General features: G+C 45.0%; 1 protein-coding gene across 9 annotated transcripts in view; it reads right to left on the reverse strand.

Moving 5' to 3' along the window:
- Nucleotides 1–18,941, reverse strand: part of PDZD2 (PDZ domain containing 2) — a 224,316-nt gene that overhangs the window by 43,088 nt on the left and 162,287 nt on the right. For all 9 annotated transcript variants that reach the window (XM_044233258.1, XM_044233250.1, XM_044233298.1 and 6 more), the window contains one exon: nucleotides 6,213–6,324. In XM_044233258.1, coding sequence (XP_044089193.1) covers nucleotides 6,213–6,324 — 112 coding nt within the window. The remainder of the gene's footprint in view (nucleotides 1–6,212; nucleotides 6,325–18,941) is intronic.

Genomic DNA, 18,941 nt, shown 5'->3' on the forward strand with positions numbered 1-18,941 from the left:
ATGAGCTCAGTAGCTCATTGCTTTCTACCAATAAGCTCTGCCTAAGCTGGGGGTCCGTTGGGGCCATTAATGCCAGGTAATGAAGCAAGTGCCAGTCTGTGAAGGAACCAGACTGGATATGGGAAAATGTACACGTTTCATCTAAGTAAGAAGTAGCCAGAGTTGACAAGGTGGTAACCAACAGTGAGAAAGCTACCAATAGATGGTTTTCTACTGATGGAGGAACATTACTCTGTTTGTTTGGTACACTTCCATTGTTGGGGCAGGTGCTTTTTCTCTCTTTTTTTTTTTTTCCATGTAATGACTTGTTAAATAAACTTCTTTATTAAAGAATAAAATCTCACAGAAATTTGCACAAGTCATAAGTGTACAGTTCCATGAAATTTCACAAAGTGAATGTTCCAGAAACCAACAGTCAGACCAAGAAACAGATATTTCTGGAACTCAAAAGCTGCTTTGGGGGGCGCCTGGGTGGCTCAGTGGGTTAAGCCTCTGCCTTCGTCTCAGGTCATGATCCCAAGGTCCTGGGATCGAGCCCCACATCGGGCTCTCTGCTCTGCAGGGAGCCCGCTTCATCCTCTCTCTCTGCCTGCCTCTCTGCGTACTTGTGATCTCTGTCAAATAAATAAATAAAAATCTTTAAAAAAAAAAAAAGCTGCTTTGGCACCACTAACCAGCCTTCATCCATGGTAACCATTATCCTGACTTCTAACATCAGAGATGACTTTTGCCTATTTTTGAACTTTATACAAATGAACACATAAGATATGTACTTTTTGAGGTGCCTGGGTGGCTCAGTGGGTTAAGCCGCTGCCTTCGGCTCAGGTCATGATCTCAGGGTCCTGGGATGGAGCCCCGAACCGGGCTCTCTGCTCAGCAGGGAGCCTGCTTCCTCCTCTCTCTCTGCCTGCCTCTCTGCCTGCTTGTGATCTCTGTCAAATAAATAAATAAAATCTTAAAAAAAAAAAAAAAAGATATGTACTTTTTGCATCTGGTTCTTCACTCTTAGCATCTATTTGCGAAAGTCCCCATGTTGGTGCTAATAGTCTGTTCATCCCATTTCTGTATACTACTCCATTGTGTAAACACACCACAGTTATCACAGTTTGGCTCTCCATTCTGTTGCTGATGAACACTTGTTTTGTTTCTGGTTTCAGCTCTAGAACAAGGGTCAACAACCTTTTTTTTTTGTAAAGGCCAGATAGTAAATGTTTTAGGCTCTATGGGCCACAGATGATCTCTGCTGCATATTCTCTCTCTCTCTCTCTTTTTTTTAAATCCACTGAAGATACAGAAAGTACTTCTAGCTTGTGGTCCATACAAATACAGCTGTGGGTGGTCGTTTGCCGACCCTTGATCTAGAACAGACTATTATGGAACATTCTCATAGGCATCCCATGTGTGTGGGGGTGCAGACCTAGGCAGAGCTGCTGAGCCTCGAGTACACAGCCACCTTTCCCAATGCTGGAACACCACCGTATGGGAGTCCTACTTTCCCCACATCATCGTCATACTTGGTGGTGCCAGTTTTTTAAATTTCAGCCAATCTCATACGTACATAATGACATTTCACTGTGGTGTTCTTTTTTTTAAAATATTTTATTTTCAAGTAATCTCTATACCCAACATGGGGCTTAAACTCATAAGCCCAAGATCAAGAGTCCCACACACCACCAGCCAAGCCGGCCAGGGGGCCTCTTGTGGTTTTTAATTTACATTCCACTGATGACCAATGTGACTGAACTTCTTTCAAAAATTCGTTGGCTGTTTTAACTTTTGTAAATTTGTACAGTGGCTTTTTTTTTTTTCCTGATAAAGTGGTAAAGTGCCTGTTTTGCTTATTCTTGTAATGGGTTTCTGTCTTTTTGTTGTTGACTTATAGGAGTTTTTATTTTTCTATTGTTAATGTTTTAGATTTGAGTCCTTTATGGGATCTATGTATTGAAAGTATCTTCTCCATGTCTGTGACTTGCCTTTTTCACTCTTACTGGTATTTTCACATGAACAAAAATTCATAATTTAACGTATAATGTATCGATTTTCCCCTTTACGCTTAGAACTTTGTGTCTAATGAAATTTTTGTAGTAATTTTTAAACACATCTTTATCAACACTTAGTTTATATTACATGCTATTTTAAAATAAGGGAATTATTTTAAATGATGGCTCAATTACACTGAATATAGCTATAATCATATCACAATGTTTACATGCTACATTATGAATGTATCACACATGTGTGTATATAGCTATATACATATACAGATTCCTTGTAATATCAAATTCTCCTAGACTATGTTTTATTTGATGACCTAAAATTCAATTTACTTAAACATTTTTCAGAAAGTTTTTCATGGAATAAAACAGGATGATTCTGTACTCTTTTAAAAATAATATAGTGAGTCTTTAATGGTGATGAAAAGTTGGAAGAGTGCTGATACAGTTATATTAACATGAACATCACTAAAAGCCTGGTGTTTCAAAAGCTACATATTAACTTTGTGATACAGGTTTTCAAACACCCGAGACTCCTTTGCAATCAAAGAGAAATTTCCATTTAAAAAGATCACAAGTGTAGGGTATTAACACAGATAAATCAAAAATACCAAAATTAAAAGGGAACCCTGCTGGCAAAAAAGGCAGTATGAAGTAAGGAAAATTCAGGTTAGGATATCAGGAAAAATGTTCTATAAAATCACTTTAGTCATTCTGGAGCCAGAATCTTAGTGGAGAAGGCTGGAACTTTTTTTTACAGAACCTCCTTAATAATTCAGGACTTACTAATTCATGGCTAGATCACTCCATCTTGGCAGGCTTACTCATCTGAAAAAGATTTATTAGAAGAAAGTGCCTTTTGAGCTGTCCGGGGGGCACTTGCCTTAATAGAAGAGAAACCACATACGGTAGTGTGATACCAACACACGAATACCAGAGTGACTCGCTTTTAGAAACTAGGAAATAAAAACCCAAGTTTACAGGACAGACAAATTAGCAGGTGATCACATTAAAATCTCCTGTATTCAAATGTCTTCAGGCTGAACATATTTCACGGCACTGAATGAAGACCCAGCTCCGTAAGCCGCCCTCCTAGGTCTCAAATTACTTTTCCAGCCGTATCTCCCACGGCCCTGCTCCATGAATTCGTGGCTCTGGCCTGCTGATTCTCAAAGGAGAGGGTCTGTCCTCCTCCCGCATCCTTTCCAAAACCGGGGAGCCTATCAATATCGCCTGACATTTTGCCTCACTTTGCCGGCACCATCAGCTCCCTCCCCGAGGGGCTCCCCCCTAACCTCCCTGACAAGCTCTGCTGGACTCAATCGTGGTTCCTGTTGGATTACTGGATCTTTCGGAAAGCTGGGGAGGAAAAACAGTTGCTGTGTTTCTAACCAATTTTCCCTCATTGTCCCTAAACATTTCTGGTGCATTTTCTCCCTTGTCCAGACCACCGTTGGCTTCCTCTTGGGTTCTGTCAAATCTTGCCGAGGCCCTGGCCCTCCTTCATCCTGTGTCCTCTGGATGCCTCCCCGGAGCACCACCACCCAGACAGACTTCCATCTTCGTACCTCCTGTCGCACGCCTTATCACCACCTAAAGTTCTTAAGAATATTCCTGTCTGAAACTATTCAAGCCTCTTCCCCTCTTGACTGGGAAAGAGGAGACAACAATGATAATGAAGTTGGACGTTGGCAGGGGTGGGGTGGGCCGGGCCGTCGCGGCCATACCTGCAGGGGCAGCGCCACATTCCCTCTCTCAACTCCATCTTTCAACTGAGGTGGGGCACTGATATACAGAATCAATGCACAGTATAATCCTCACTCTACACCCAAAGAAACGAAGACCCAGAGAAGTCAAGTCACTGGTCTCAGGTCAAGTCACAGCAGGGCTGAGAAGTGAACACAGTTCTCCCCGGCTTCATGCCTGTTGCACAAATTTGCTCATTATGGCCCCAGGTGAATGGGAAGGGCAGGAAGAGAGGGTGACCTCCGTTTGTGGCAAACAACAACCAGCTGTGGATTTTACTCAGCTGAATGGGCTGCTTGTTCTAAATTAATAGCATAAACAGCATTAGAGAATTATGATTTGAAAGGTCCCCAGCTATCTCCCCGTCCCCATGTCTGTATCCATATAGCCCCAGCCTGGGGAGTAGGATTCCCATCAAGATTCTCAGGAAGCCCGGGTGGGGAAGAACTATCTGGGAGGCAGATCTTTTTGCTGGCACTGAGTGAGTGACCTTTGGGATTCCCTTAACGCCTCTGGTCTCATCCATAAAATGAGGAATGTGACCGTATGCGTTTCAAAGGTCCCTAATACTTCCCCCAGAGTTCTGTGGGCCTCCTGGGGACTGTTGATAAGGTGTTGATTAACTGTGCCAAGACAGTTGGCCTAAAGCTCTTCATCTGCTACGCCCCTGTGACGTCCAGGCCCCAAACACACACAGGAATGAAATGCCTTTCTCTCTCCGCTGTTCTCAGGGCTGTGGGGGAGCTGGGCGGTCTCTCTGCGTGGGGACCTCACGATGTCTCCCCTCCAACTTATCAGCCTCTGGCCATTTCACTGGTCAACACCCTGCGTTCTGATAGACACTGCCTAACTATTTTGAGTTACGAACAGACTAATTCACTTTGTTACTCTGGTTTGTTAAAAGAAACAGATCTGTTTGAGGGTCCTATACCAGTCGCTTTACCGAGAACAACTCAGCAGAGGTCCAGGCAGTGGCGACAGGGGCGGGGGTGGCAGGGGTCCTGGGTGGCGGCACAGACAGCACCCCTCCACACGGGTTTGTGTCTAAGAGGAGACTGGCATGTTCTGGATGTTGACACACCTTGTGTTTTGGCTGGTCACTCCTGTATGTGTTTTGTTTGTTTTTTAATCTGCTCACCCTTTCTTTTTTTTTAAAGATTTTATTTATTTATTTGACAGAGAGAGATTACAAGTAGGCAGAGAGGAAGGCAGAGAGAGAGAGGAGGGAAGCAGGCTCCCTGCTGAGCAGAGAGCCCGATGTGGGACTCGATCCCAGGACCCTGAGATCATGACCTGAGCCGAAGGCAGCGGCTTAACCCACTGAGCCACCCAGGCGCCCTGCTCACCCTTTCAAAGTCAGGATTATGATCTCCTTTTCTCAGGTGAGGGAGAGGAAGTTCAGGGGCTTGAAGTCAGTGGCCCAAGGTCTCATGAGACGCCTTTCACGGGTAGGCAGCTAGGGCGGGCCTCTCCCTCAGGCCAGCAGACACAGTGTCGAGGGCCCATAAGAAAGTCTTAAGTGTAAATGTCATGGTAATGAAGAGATAATAAAGAATCCAGCTTGTACCTTTATACCAATGCAGACATAAAATGTAACTTTCAGGGTTTTTTGATTTGTTTGTTGTTTAATAGGGGAAAGAGCCCATCAGGGAGTGGGTGCCTAGGACCCTCGGATCATAATAGGTTCTTATATGTGGCCTCTGCTTGCTTACTTTCTTTTTCTTTTTTTTAAGATTTTACTTATTTATTTGAGAAGGAAAGAATGAGAGAGAGAGAGAGAGAGAGCATGAGAGGGGGAAGGTCAGAGGGAGAAGCAGACTCCCCACTGAGCGGGGAGCCCAAATGCAGGACTCGATCCTAGAACTCCAGGATCATGACCTGAGCCGAAGGCAATCGTTTAACCAACGGAGCCACCCAGGCACCCCATGGGGGTCTCTGCTTTCAACAAGAATTTTCTATCTCAGAGCACCTGCCAGCTGCTATGAGGCTATACCCAGGAAATGTGAAATCTGTTTCCAGAGCTGTAGCTCCCATCCTATTTTTCCGCCTGCTTCGTTGAGATGCAGATTTCATATTAAGTCAGTTCCTCTTTGCCCCTGGTTCTGGTCGACCAAGAGCTTGGGGAGAGGGCCATTTGCCGGGTAGACAGGCCACTAGGAATGTTCCACAGGGCACGGGTAACCTGAAGTTCTGTGCAAGTCAATGAACCACACGCACAGGAAATTTAGGTTTGAGCAGAGACAAACGGAGATGTTGACATTCACTTCATTATGACTCAAACAAAATATTCACTTAGGCAGCCGGGCTGAGGGCAGTTTTATGCTTGGGGCGTGCACTATCTAAAGGGAAAATAAGTTTGAGGCTGCAAGGGGAGGGGGAGGTGCTCATTCTGTTAATGACTCTCATCTTCGCACTCCTGAGGCTAGAAGTTCACTTTCGGGCAGGCCGCATCAGGCACGGGGCTCCACTCACCTGAAAGCCGGCTTTTGAGCTTCATTTTACTGCTGCCCTGCTTGGGACTTTCCAGGTTTCCCTTGGATTCCTCGGGGCCGCCCGAATCTTGGGACTCATCTGTCCCGGGCATCTGAAATGCAGAGAACACGGAGCTGACGGGGGAGGCGGACCAGCGATCGCGGATGAGACCCCCTCCCAGCAGTTATCTCCAGGCTGGAGGAGCAGAGCTGCAACACAGGTATCACGTGAAAAAAAAAGCTTCCTGGGATCAAAGCACAGCCCCTCCGATAACCTGGAACCTCACAGCTTTACGCCAGCAAGTTCCTCCTCAGCGAGCAGCCCTGCACAGCGCAGAAACAGCAGGTTTCAAAGTGGAAACGGCCCCAGAGGCCGCTGCATTTCTGGAGGAAACTTGTTGGTCAAGGTCACCCAGGGGGTCACAAAGCCACAAAGACAGCCCAGGTCTCTTGGCTTGTGGCTAGTGCTTTTTCCTACAGTTGTGAGCTGTAAGAACTATGAAACCGGAAATTTATTTATTTATAAAAAACAATTATTATTATTATTTTTTGAAGATTTTATTTATTTATTTGACAGACAGAGATCACAAGTAGGCAGAGAGGCAGGCAGAGAGAGAGGAGGAAGCAGGCTCCCTGCTGAGCAGAGAGCCTGATGCGGGGCTCGATCCCAGCACTCTGGGATCATGACCTGAGCTGAAGGCAGAGGCTTTAACCCACTGAGCCACCCAGGCGCCCTGAAACCAGAAATTTAAACTCAATTCTGAAATACAGTAAAACGTTAATTTGGGGGCAGCCAAATAACTACACCCCTTGGGTCAGCCACACTGTGTGCCACATTCCTGAGTGCTAATTAGCACTGCTTGGGCCACGTGCAGGGAGCCCCAGAAAGTCAGCCTGCACGCCTGTGTGTTGTACGCCGATGCTCCCAGACCCTGAGGCGTGGGGCTGAAAAAGTCCCAAGGTCTGTAGAAAAGCCAAAAATGCTAAAACAACAACAACAAAAAACTATATTTATTAGAAAAGAAAAGGTGACATACGTGCTTAAGAGTTCATTTAAAAAATTTGGGAAGTGAATTTATATGTATAAACCTTACGAGATCAAACAAAGAGTTTTCCCATTTGAAATTTCCTTTTTCTTGGCGGTTCTGGAGGGAAAAAGTCATATTAATTAACAGCAGGTGGGATTCACATGAACAAACATACATGAATTTAAAAGGACGGAAGATATCCTTTAACACTTCAGTCACTGAAAAGTCACATAATTATGATGTAAAAAAAACCCAAATCCTGAATGTTAACTGATGATAAAAATTAGACACTATTTCAAATTCAGTATATGAAAATGCATAAAGTAGTCTCCCAGGTAAACTCCACCTCCTTCTAAGATGTAAGTGTTCCTATGGAAACCTTTTTCTTAAAAAAAAAATTATATATATTCGTGTTTTAAGTAGGCTCCACACCCAACGTGGGGTTTAAACTCATGACTCCAAGATCAAGAGCGCCGCGCTCCACAGTCTGAGCTAGCCTGGCGCTCCATATGTAAATCTTACATGTAATGTAGGAGGTCTGCAAAATTCCCTCTTCCCCTTCACGTTCAAATATCTCTCCAGATGAGAAAGAGGGGAAAAAAAAGGTCTGAGAAATGAGGAGATGCAGGCGAATTGAGGAAGGGGCCGTGGGAAAGCAAATGAATCCCGATACATAAAACAAAGATAAATTTGGTGAATCCCTATTACAATGTTGGGGATTGGCAGGTCTCCAGGTTTAAATAATGAAGTAAAGACAAGAATAGAATCCTGAGGATGATTTTAGAGATTCTCAAGAGGGAGGTCTTTCCCAACCCCAAACGGTAACATTTAATTCATACCCAGCGCAGAAGAACCCTCTTGGAGACCGGCCAGAGAGCTGAGGCACAGGAGGAGACATGCAAATGAGAAGAATCCGGAGAGAAGCCTCGGGGCCTCCCCCTTTGCTTAATTTAAAAGCTTTATGGAAAAAACCTATCTCTGGAGCATAAACAGCAATTACTGGAGACGGAGTTAAGTTCCTGGTTTTTTCTCTCGGACCACCTGACCCAGGCTTGGCTTGTAGGTTATTACCTCCTCGGTGCCCAGTCAGGGCGTGGGTTACTTCACGGCTGCCAATGCTCTGATGCTCACCATCAGAAAGCACGTCAGAGGAGCTCCTGTCAAGGGAAGAAAACAATCCCGACCCACTGTTTCCAGACTTCGGAAGTTTCCTTCTTCCATTTTTTCCTCTGTTTGCCCAGCATGGCTCCAGTTCTCGCAATCGGAGGAATTTTGGAGATGACATAAGCCCTCATATGAGTAACCGAAAGGAAAGTGACCTGCCCAAGGCTCTTCAACTCATTACAGGCAAGGCTGAGACTCCTCTGTCTCCTGATTTCCAGCTTCATGCGTCACGAGGATTTTCCCTTCCTCCATCCTTAGATGCATTTTAATTGAGTTAACATGTTGGGCGATCAATACCGCACCATACTGTGTAGTTCGTATTCCTGACATTTTTCCCATTTAATGTTGGCAGCAAACATGTGTCCCAAGGTAAAAAAAATGTTTTCTCCATCGACAGATGAGGAAATAAATGGAGACCCTGAAGTAATTAATACCTTTTTGGGTCTAACATATATCCGAGACCTGGGCTGGACCATGTGCGCAGGGATGGAGCGTGGACTTTTACAAGAGCGAACATGCGCTGTGTCAAAATCTGTGTTCTTGTGATGCGAGCCCAGCCGCAGCCAAATCTTCTTTATTTTCAGAATCTGAGAGAGGCAGTTTAAAAGAGAATCACAGCCTTGAGGAATAACCTTCTTCTTCTTCTTCTTTTTTTTTTTAAATCTCAAATGTGCCAAAGAATGAGATGACATTTGGTTTCTGTGATCTATAAAATACCAATACCATTCCTTGTACCAAGGAAATCTTACGCAAAAGATGGTATGTGTTACATGACCACTGAAAGCCCAAGATTAAACCGGTCAGAATGGACCTAAAGGCACTGCAAAGAGGTGCAGATGTACACTGTTGAGCTCAAGGCAGAAGCACAATCTGATTTCAGAACCCCTGGAAGGTGTCTGCACAAAGTTCTGAATTTAAACAGATCCTTTTCCTCTTGCAACAGAAAATAGTCTGTCATGATTTGAGGTGGTGTGGAACTCAAGGAACAGAAAGTAACAACATACAAATTGCAATTTTGATTACAATGTGCCTCTCTTCAGTCTTTGGACTATTGTCTGAAAATGTCCACACTCTCAAGAGTCCCTTTGCTGTATTTTTATTTTTTTCAGATGCACACAACAAATCAAACTGTTCTGGAAATGATGTCATTTTAGTTGTTCTAAAATGAAATGTGCAAAAAGTTCTCCTGGAAAGCCTTTGGTTCAGCTGGTATCATCTATTATTCATGATCAATTTCTAATGCATGTGTTATACAACAATGCCATTAAATTAATGGAATCTAATATAATTTGCCAATTTCCAAGTTAGAGCCCTTCTGTTTGAGCAGTTTTCTACACTTGTAGCCTATGAGATTCTCTCTCACTGAAGAAGAATCTTTAGCTTCTGGTTTTGCAGTGAGGTGGTAGAGCAGAATGGTTAAGAATCCAGCTGCCTGGACACAAATTCTGGTTTTTAGCAATTTAGGCCCATTAGTCATCCTCCTTGAGCTACAATGTTCTCATATGAAAGATGGGGTTTGATTTAAGAATTAAGTGATAGGAGCGCCTGGGTGGCTCAGTGGGTTAAAGCCTCTGCCTTCAGCTCAGGTCATGATCCCAGGGTCCTGGGATTGAGCCCCGCATTGGGCTCTCTGCTCAGCAGGGAGCCTGCTTCCTCCTCTCTCTCTGCCTGCCTCTCTGCCTACTTGTGATCTCTGTTGTCAAATAAATAAATAAATAAAATCTTAAAAAAAAAGAATTAAGTGATAGTTGGTTTTTTATTTTTTTAAGTTTATTTACATATTTTTCAGAGAGAGCACACAAGCAGGGGGAGCAGTAGGCAGAGGGAGAGGGAGAAGCAGGCTCCCCTCTGAGCAAGGAGACTGATGCAGGAATCATGACCTGAGCTGAAGGCAGATGTTTAACCAACTGAGCCACCCAGGCGTCCCTACGTGATAGTTTTCTGATTAAAGATGACAGATTTCCCTCCTTTTTCCCCCTTCATTTGAAACCACACTCAAATGAAAGAGAAGAAATTATAAAATGAAAGACAATCCCATAGGCAAAGAGAACAGCAACAAAATGTTGAAGACAACAGCAACAAAATTCTGGAAACCAGTAAGCAGACGAATATATGGTAATGGATCCAACTTGAGAAAATGGAATTCTAAGCTGGGGTCAGAGAAAGCGGAAATGCAACCCAGTTTGAACAGAAAAGTCTCCCCCCGCCCCCACGCCCCAAAGCTCAGGAGTTGCCCATAAAGGGTCTCTGGAAGTAGGGATGTGGCAAGGCTAAGCAATGGTGAGAGTGAAAAGTGGCTGGCACAGATATTTAGAAAGGATCTGATTTTGTCCAGGCATCGGGAATGACCTGGACAAACTCTGGTGTGCAAGAGAATCACCCAGAAAGTTAATAACGAACGTGGAGGCCCAGGCTGAAGGAAGTGGAGCAGGGCTTGGGGCTTGGTGGTTCACTATTGCCCTGGTCCAAACAGAGCCGGGTTGAAAGGGTTTAGGTGTTAAAATTATCTGGTAATGATCTAACAGGGTTATGATGAGGACTTAGTAACAATGCACTTGAAAGTACCAGCAGAGTACCTAATTGTACCCCAGAAGTACCATGAAGATTCAGCCAAACGAACCCTCTCCAGCTTTCTCCCCACCAAGGCTCAGGGTGCCTCTAGATCTGATGATTATGCCTACCGGGATTATAGCTCTAGACTGCAGAGATAAACATTTCCACTTCCTACCTATAAGTGGCAACACATTTAATGAATGAACAAAGCAAGACAAACGGTGAGCCAGCATGGATATGCCATCTTGCTGTATTCACGATGAGAAAAAAAAAAAAAAAACTCCATAAAATTACTGCAAACCTAACAGCTTAGAACTGTTTCAGATGCATGTTCTTGGAAATGTATGCTCCTGGAAACCGGGTCTGCACGGGACACCAAGGATGACCCGAGAACACACTCTGGCCTCAATCCGAGCAGAAGCAGTGGCAGACAGACAGTCAAGAAACGTGCGGCGATTAACCAGAGGAAGAGCGAGGCTTCTGTGAAGGAAAAGCAGAGATCCCAGACCACAGGCCGTGCAGGTCTGAAGGGGAGAGGAGGCTGTGAGGGCTAGGAGGCCAGTGCCCGACCCCAGTGAAAGTGGGCGTCACGCGAATGGGGAGACACTTTAGTTTTTACTAGATTGGAGGGCATGACTGGGGACTAAAGGAATCCACCCGAGAAAAAGAGGCAAAACCACAGGAACAGAATGCAATGAGGCTCCGACGGCTGTTTCAGGCCCAGCAGACAATGAGAGGTGATTTAAGAACAGCAGAGCTTGAGTAAGAGGATTTGGGATCAGAAAGGGATTGAGAGGGATCAGAAAGTTTGTACAGATCTGAAGGTGAACGGTAAAGAAGCCCACGAGGAGATTTAAAAAAATTCCTGGGTCAATTTGAAAGGGACACAGTTATTTTTGTTGGTCTGACGGAAGTGGCCTGAGAAATGTATGGGATTCCGACTGGACAGGAAGTAAACACGAGACCTGCCAAGGGGAGCTAGGCAGGATGATCACAAGCCAGAACTTGATGTCGGTCAGGTAGGAGCAAATTTCCTGGCTCGAATTAACCAGCTCAGAAGTGGTGGTTGTCTAGATGCATATGAACAACGGATACTTTAGAAACAGAAAACTCATTGATTACACACCTTTCACAATGATGAACCCCATGTGACAGAATCTAGAATAGTAGTTTAGGAAAAAAGTCTATGCCAGAAAGCAAAGAAACAGGGGAAGTTTAAAAAACAAACAAAGCAAAACAAAAAAACATCCAGACTCAGCAGGCAGGGCTGGGAAAGAAGAAAGGAGTCCATTTAAACAGCAGATTGAACAGAAACTCAAGGGAGTCTTCCCAAAAGGAGATGGAGATGAAACTCTAGAGACATATCCGATTGCTACCCCAAAATATGTAGCCAAAAGCCATGTTCCGCAACCCCTGGAACATTCAAAACCCGGAGGAAAGACAAATCTCAAGGAGCAGGTGGCAGAAGTAGCAGCCCTCCCGAGCTCATTAGGGGTGGAAGCCTCAGAATCGTCAGCAGCAGGTCTGGTCCATGAACCTGCAGAGGGTGTTTTTCCAGCTGAATCAATGGGGAGGAGAAACGCAGCTTTCTCTAGTCTAAGTGCTTCTCTGCATTTCTAAGAGACGGTGGACATGGAAAACGGGGGCCCCCGGACCGAAAATGGCTGCCCCAGAGAACACAGAGCCTCTGTCAGAGGTACAGTCCACACCGCCCCCCCTCCACGCAGTGTAGCAGGCGGCTGGCTACTTTTGTCTCAAAGTGCAAATGCAAATCAGGCAGATTTTGAATATAAACGAAAAGTACTTTAAGTAGAACCAACTTGATTTCCCCCCTCCAGATTGGAAGGAGGATTTCTGCCAGCTGAGTTTAAATTCATGGTCATGGACTCTAAATAACCACCACAGACTGAGTTGTATTTTGAGGAGACAGGACTATTTTCATCAGTGCTCCTTTATTTGATATGACTGGGACTCTGCTATGCGCTGCCGGGAGACCATCCTCCAAGGGCTTCTCCCATTTCTATGTGGCTTGAGAACTGAGGCACAGGCTGTTTTTACTCTGGATTATCTATCTTTTCAAAGCAAAGCACCTTGAAAGTCAGAGCGAGTGTCTCTGGAGGAAAAGGCAGGTTTGTTTATCGTCCAGTAGAACAAAGATAATGTCTCTCTCTGGAGCACAGAGCAGTCAGATCTGCTTGCAGTTTGTCATGGAGCACGAGGGTTGCCGGCAATCCAGGTTCCTCCGCTGCGATACAAATCGACTGCTTGTGCATCTGCTTGAGCTCCTCTGCATCATTCCTACTGGCCTTGGGGATGCAGGGGAACAGTGTGCAAACACGATGCTCTAAACCGGGATTGAATCCTAAACTGGGATTGGAGAAAGCCAAAAGCTACTTGCTGTGCCATCAGTAATGAAGTCGTTTGTCTCTGACCCAGGAATCTCATGTCTTGTGGCAGCAGCCATGAAACTGTAGTGGGAAATCCCAGACGTTTTACAGTTCTTGATGTGGTCTTTGGGCAAAATTAAATAAGGTCCTGGGAACAAAAGTTTGCCTGGGACAACTATCTAGGCATGAGGGATTGGCTCATTTTTCTAAATGTCAAGGATGTAGGTCCATTTACTCTTTGTCCATTCACATTTCACTAAAAGAGAAAGCATACAAGAGACTCGCTGTTGAACAATTGCAACTTTCTTGGAGCTGAAAGAGCCGTATTTGTATTGCAGTGAGAAATGGCCCAGGCAAAAGAAAGAATAGGAGAAATTGAAGGAGGCCATTAAGTGCTTTGGTTTTTAACTCAAAAGGTAAAGGAAATTTAAGACTGGATGTTAATGACTTTCGATTTTAATGTCTTTGGATTATGACTTACAAGGAGGTTTGAATTTGTGGGGATGGTAATGATTTGAATATCATTATTGTGTTGACATTTTCTCTCTTTGTAGCCCCTCTGAAAAGCTGTACTGAACAGTGAGGCTAGGAATAATTTTGTAGGAGAAATAGCCTAGGATTGAGTTTTAGGTTCTGGTAAGCTTTAGTCTTCTGGAGGCAAGGAGCAAAGCATCATTACCTTAAGAGACAGGTCCCCTGGGTCCAAGTTAAAAGTCTAGTACTTAGGAATGGTCTATAACTGCGGTCCAAACCATTCACGAGATCTCCTTAAACACACTGTGACTAATACAATGTTGACTCCTGAGCATCATCTGTCTTTCTCAGCGAACTTTTGAAGCCTTACAAACAAACCGTGCAAAGTGTGGCTTTCATCTCCAACCATCTCCATTGCGCAAGCAAATCTGATCCCAAGGAAAACTGCAGGAGGACGGGTTGCACCCAGTTCATGCCATGTTTTTACAGTTCCCAGCACTTGAAAAAAAAATAATCTGCAGATGTGACAGAAGACATCCAAGCTCCAAATCCCTAGGAGGCTGTGCTGGCTCATCCCCCTGGTCTGTGTCTATGGGACAGTGGAGCGTGGCGATTTCCCTTTTATGCTTCACTCACACTCAGCTTATTTTTAGGCTGCCAAAGGAAGCTCATTTTCCAGATCTCTGGGGCAGATGTTTGAGTGACCAAAGGAGAACCAGATGGCCATCAGAGAGGCCAGGGCTGGGAATGAATAACCGTTCAGAAAACGGGAATCAGAACAACAATAAATCAGCCCAAAGCAGCAAGAAGCCTGTGAGTTGACTGCAGAAATTCAAACAGAAATCCGCTGCTACGTTAGAGTCACTGCTTTCCAACAAAGCGGACTTGGGGCTGAAAGGAAAACAGTGAAACTGAAAAGTAAAACTTGCCAGACCCCAGAATGTTCTAGTACACGTACAGTGTGTGTGCAGAGCGTCAGAGGCAGCTGGGGAGAAGCAGCAACTGATGGGAGACCCAGGTGTTCGGGCTGGGGCCCTGAAAACGAAACAATATTGTCCTCGTTCTGAGCCTGTTTCTGGTTTCCTCCCATTTATCATCCCCAAACAATCTGAATGGGCTTAACATGCTTGGTTGCTGATTATTTGGATGGTGTTTATGCATACACGTTAAACAGATTTCTTAGTCCCCTGGAAAGGTGAGGCAAAGAAATCACCTTTAGGATGTCGGAAGGTCATCAGGCACTGGTCCACGTTTGCTTCCCCCGTGGCAGGTTTGTATGTGTCACCATCCCAAGGAGAGGACAGTGTCCTCATGTGACTCAGTTCTTCAAAAATAATAGGAGATGCGGATCGCAAGGGGGATCTGCACATGTTCCTCCTTGGTACTGATTTCAAACTCAGACCAGGCGAGTGCAAACACTCTCTACAAAGCAGGAATCTATCACTCTCTCCATGTTCCATGACCTAGTGGCTGAGAAAAATGTGGAGATGGGAGCTCTTCTTTGGCTTGTGGGCTGGCTACTATAGGCAGATCTTTGGCTCATTTCTCAGCAGGAGCTGGCTTCCTGCTCTCCTTGGAGAGCAGGACAATGAATTTTTTTTTTTTTTTTTAAGGGAGGGAAAGATGGAGGAGGGGAGAGGGAGAGAGAGAATCTAAAGCAGTCTCCACACCCAACACAGAGCCTGATGGGGCGCTCGATCTCCCAATCCTGAGATCACAACCCAAGCCAAAATCAAGAATGGGACACTCAACTGGCTGAGCCACCCAGACACCCCTGATATTCTTTATCCTCCACTCCAGAATGATAAAATCGTGTGTGGGGGGGACAATCTCAAGACACACAAAAGATAGAAGTGGGTGAGCTCTCAGAAAAGAAAGGCATGGGGCACCTGGGTGGCTCAATCATTAAGCGGCTGCCTTTGGCTCAGGTCATGATCCCAGGGTCCTGGGATGGAGCCCCACATAGGGCTCCCTGCTCAGTGAGGAAGCCTGCTTCTCCCTCTCTCACTCACCCTGCTTGTGTTTCCCTTCTCCCTGTGTCTCTCTCTGTCAAATAAATTTAAAAAAAATATTTTTTAAAAAGGTATGTTAAAAGAGACCCAAGAAGCAAGTAGGAAAGATGGAAGAAAGAAAATAAGGGATGAATTAAGACAGTCCCATACAAATGTTTTCTCTCTACAAATATTTCTCTAGAGAAAAGTTTTACATGATTATCTGACTTAGAAAAATATAAGATCATTTTGACTGAACACACCATGTAGGCAGGTTTTAGATGGAGAGTCACTGGTTGGGCTGTAGACACTGCCGCTAAGGGCTGATGTGCTGGCAGGTTCCGGGGGGTCACCCCGCGGCCTTCTGCTGCCTTTTCCAGATCAACCAGATTTGTACTCTCCACTCATTATTCTCCAGGACTGGTACCAAAGTCACCCTTATTTGCTGATATCTATTTCTAAGGGTATGCACTTATTGAAGAATCTGACTGGAAAGCTAGGGTGTGTTCATGGGAGCCCACAGAGGAAGCAATTAGAAGAGAGACTGCCCCAGGCTCACACATGATCATCTGTCGAGGGGTTGGCAAACTACTCCCTGCAGGCCAAATCTGGCTCCAGATCTGTTTCTGTGAAGTTTTAGTGGAAGACAGTCATGCCCATTAGTTTTCTGATTGCCGATGACGGCGTCTACACTACAAAGGTGGAGGTAAACGGTTGCAGCAGAGACTGGCCAGCAAAGCCTGAAATGCGTATAATCTGATAACTGCTGACCCCTCATCTGTAGGAATAGTTCAAACCCTAGCCCTCTACCGCCCACCTCCATCCCTAACCAAAGTCACTGTGAACAGACCTGAGAAGTTTTAAGAAACTTAGTAGGGGCGCCTGGGTAGCTCAGTGGGTTAAGCCTCTGCCTTCAGCTCAGGTTATGATCTCAGGGTCCTGGGATCAAGCCTCACATTGGGCTCTCTGCTCAGTGGGGAGCCTGCTTCCTTCTCTCTCTCTCTGCCTACTTGTGATCTCTCTCTGTCTGCCAAATAAATAAAACCTTAAAAAAAAAAAAAGGAAACATAACTTAGTCAGCTGAAGGGAAGGTACTGACCAGAAGAGACATCTTAAGGAACCTGCTACTGGAGACCAGGCTTACTGGTCTACCATAGAATTTCCTCTAAGGACATCTTCGACATCCCTGCTTTGTGATTTTATCTTTAAATTTCATTTTAAAATGATATTGGTAAGAAACTCATTTGAAATAACAAGGGTTCTCTTTTTAAGATGCACATCGTTTGCTAAGTGTCACAGAATCACTGGCCACCACTGAGAGCGGTTTAATCAGATTGCTTTAATAGCAAATATACTGCTTGGAAGAAACAGAAAAGATTTTGCTTGTTGGATGGCCTTTTATGTTATTGATGTTGATAGCAAAAGTGGGGGAGATGACGTGGAGAAGAAGGATAGAGGATTTCTTGGAGTCCTGGAGTCTCCTGAGGGCCAGGGAGGCTGTGGGTACCCTCAGTAGGGGAGCTGAGAGCAATAGGAGGGCTCTGGGCTTCAGGAAACCTGTGAAGACAGGGACTAGCAACTGAGAAGGAGCAGAGCACAGAAGCTGAGGTTTCGAAGGTAAACAAAATCCTGTTCCAACTATTGCTTAGGATTAGCCCTGCCTTCACGAAAAAAGGTGGAGAGGAAATTCTCATCCTTCCTTCCTACCACCAAGGACCCCCTTGATCGCAGAAGCCAGCCCTCTGCCTGCTGGGCTGGGCCTGCTCCCTTCCTCCACCGACCCGTCGGTCACACTGCCTCCTGCCTTTCCACCTTCATGGCCACCTTTCCTGCAGCGCAGGCTCTGGTCACTTCCCAGTGGGGCTACTGCAAAGGCCTCCACCCCTGTGTCGGCCTCCACCCCTGCTCTGCTTTTCTTCAGTTTCGCTGTTTCTCTACCTCACCATTGCAATAATCTTAAAGCTAACACTCGGACTCTGTCACTTAACTTGAAAACCATCACCGACTCTAGTACTTGTAAGATAAGTCAAATTCTTTAGTCTGCAACTAAAAGCGTGGACTAAATATCTGTGCTTTATAGACTATTTGTTGATTTTTTTTTAAGATTTTATTTATTTATTTGACAGAGAGAGAGAGGGATCACAAGTAGGCAGAGTAGCAGGCAGAGAGAATGGGGAAAGCAGGCTCCCTGCTGAGCAGAGAGCCCAATGTGGGGCTCAATCCCAGGACCCTGAGATCATGACCTGAGCTGAAGGCAGAGGCTTAACCCACTGAGCCATCCAGGCGCCCCCTATTTGTTGATTCTTGAACAGGCCATAAAATATATTTGAGGACCACTGTGCGTATTGTTCTGCTCTAGAAAGTCACCCATTTCTGTGGGTGTTCCCCACAGATGGAGTAGTCAAACACCACCCCATTTACTGAACCCTCCCAGATTCCTGGGAGAAATCCGATGTCCCTCCTCTGGGTCAATATGGGATATGGCTCTTACTATACAGAAGAGGGGAGTATGAAAAGTTTAGTAATACCTATAGTTCATTATGGAAAACGATAAATCCTGTTAAGAGAGGAAGACAGTGTCTGTTATCTCTTTGTACCCCCTGGAATCCCCAGCCCAGCTCTCAGCAGCATGGGGATGGCAATGTTAGGCTGGCTGTAGTCCAGTGTTGGCTCCTTCCAGGACCTGGCTGTAGGCTCCTGCACGGCCAGGTTACCAGCTTCTGTGGTTGTATCTGGTGTCAGAGCAAGAGTGTCAGGAAGGAGTAGAGATGTCCTCAGCTTCCAGGCGGTATGTGCATGTGTGTGTGACGTATAGGTTATCTGTCTGTCTCTACTAGCTTAAAAGACAATTCCACAAATATCTACTAAGTAAATATGTCTTTCCTAGAGGAAATAAGTTTGAATATCTACACAATAGCTTTACCAAAAAAATTTTTAAATCACCTATCCCATTTATAAATCAGGAGTGGTCTTTCTGATTTTAAGTGCTATGATATGAGAAACAGACAAATGAGATTGGCAATCAGAGACAGCAGAGATGACAGAAGCTGGCACTATTAGAAAAGACTCTTTGAAAGAGAAGGAGAGCTTCAAAAACTTGATAGGCAGAAGCAGAAGGAAGGATATTTCAAGT

The sequence above is a fragment of the Neovison vison genome, chromosome 1 (genome assembly GCF_020171115.1).
Source record: "Neovison vison isolate M4711 chromosome 1, ASM_NN_V1, whole genome shotgun sequence".
NCBI lineage: Eukaryota > Metazoa > Chordata > Mammalia > Carnivora > Mustelidae > Neogale > Neogale vison.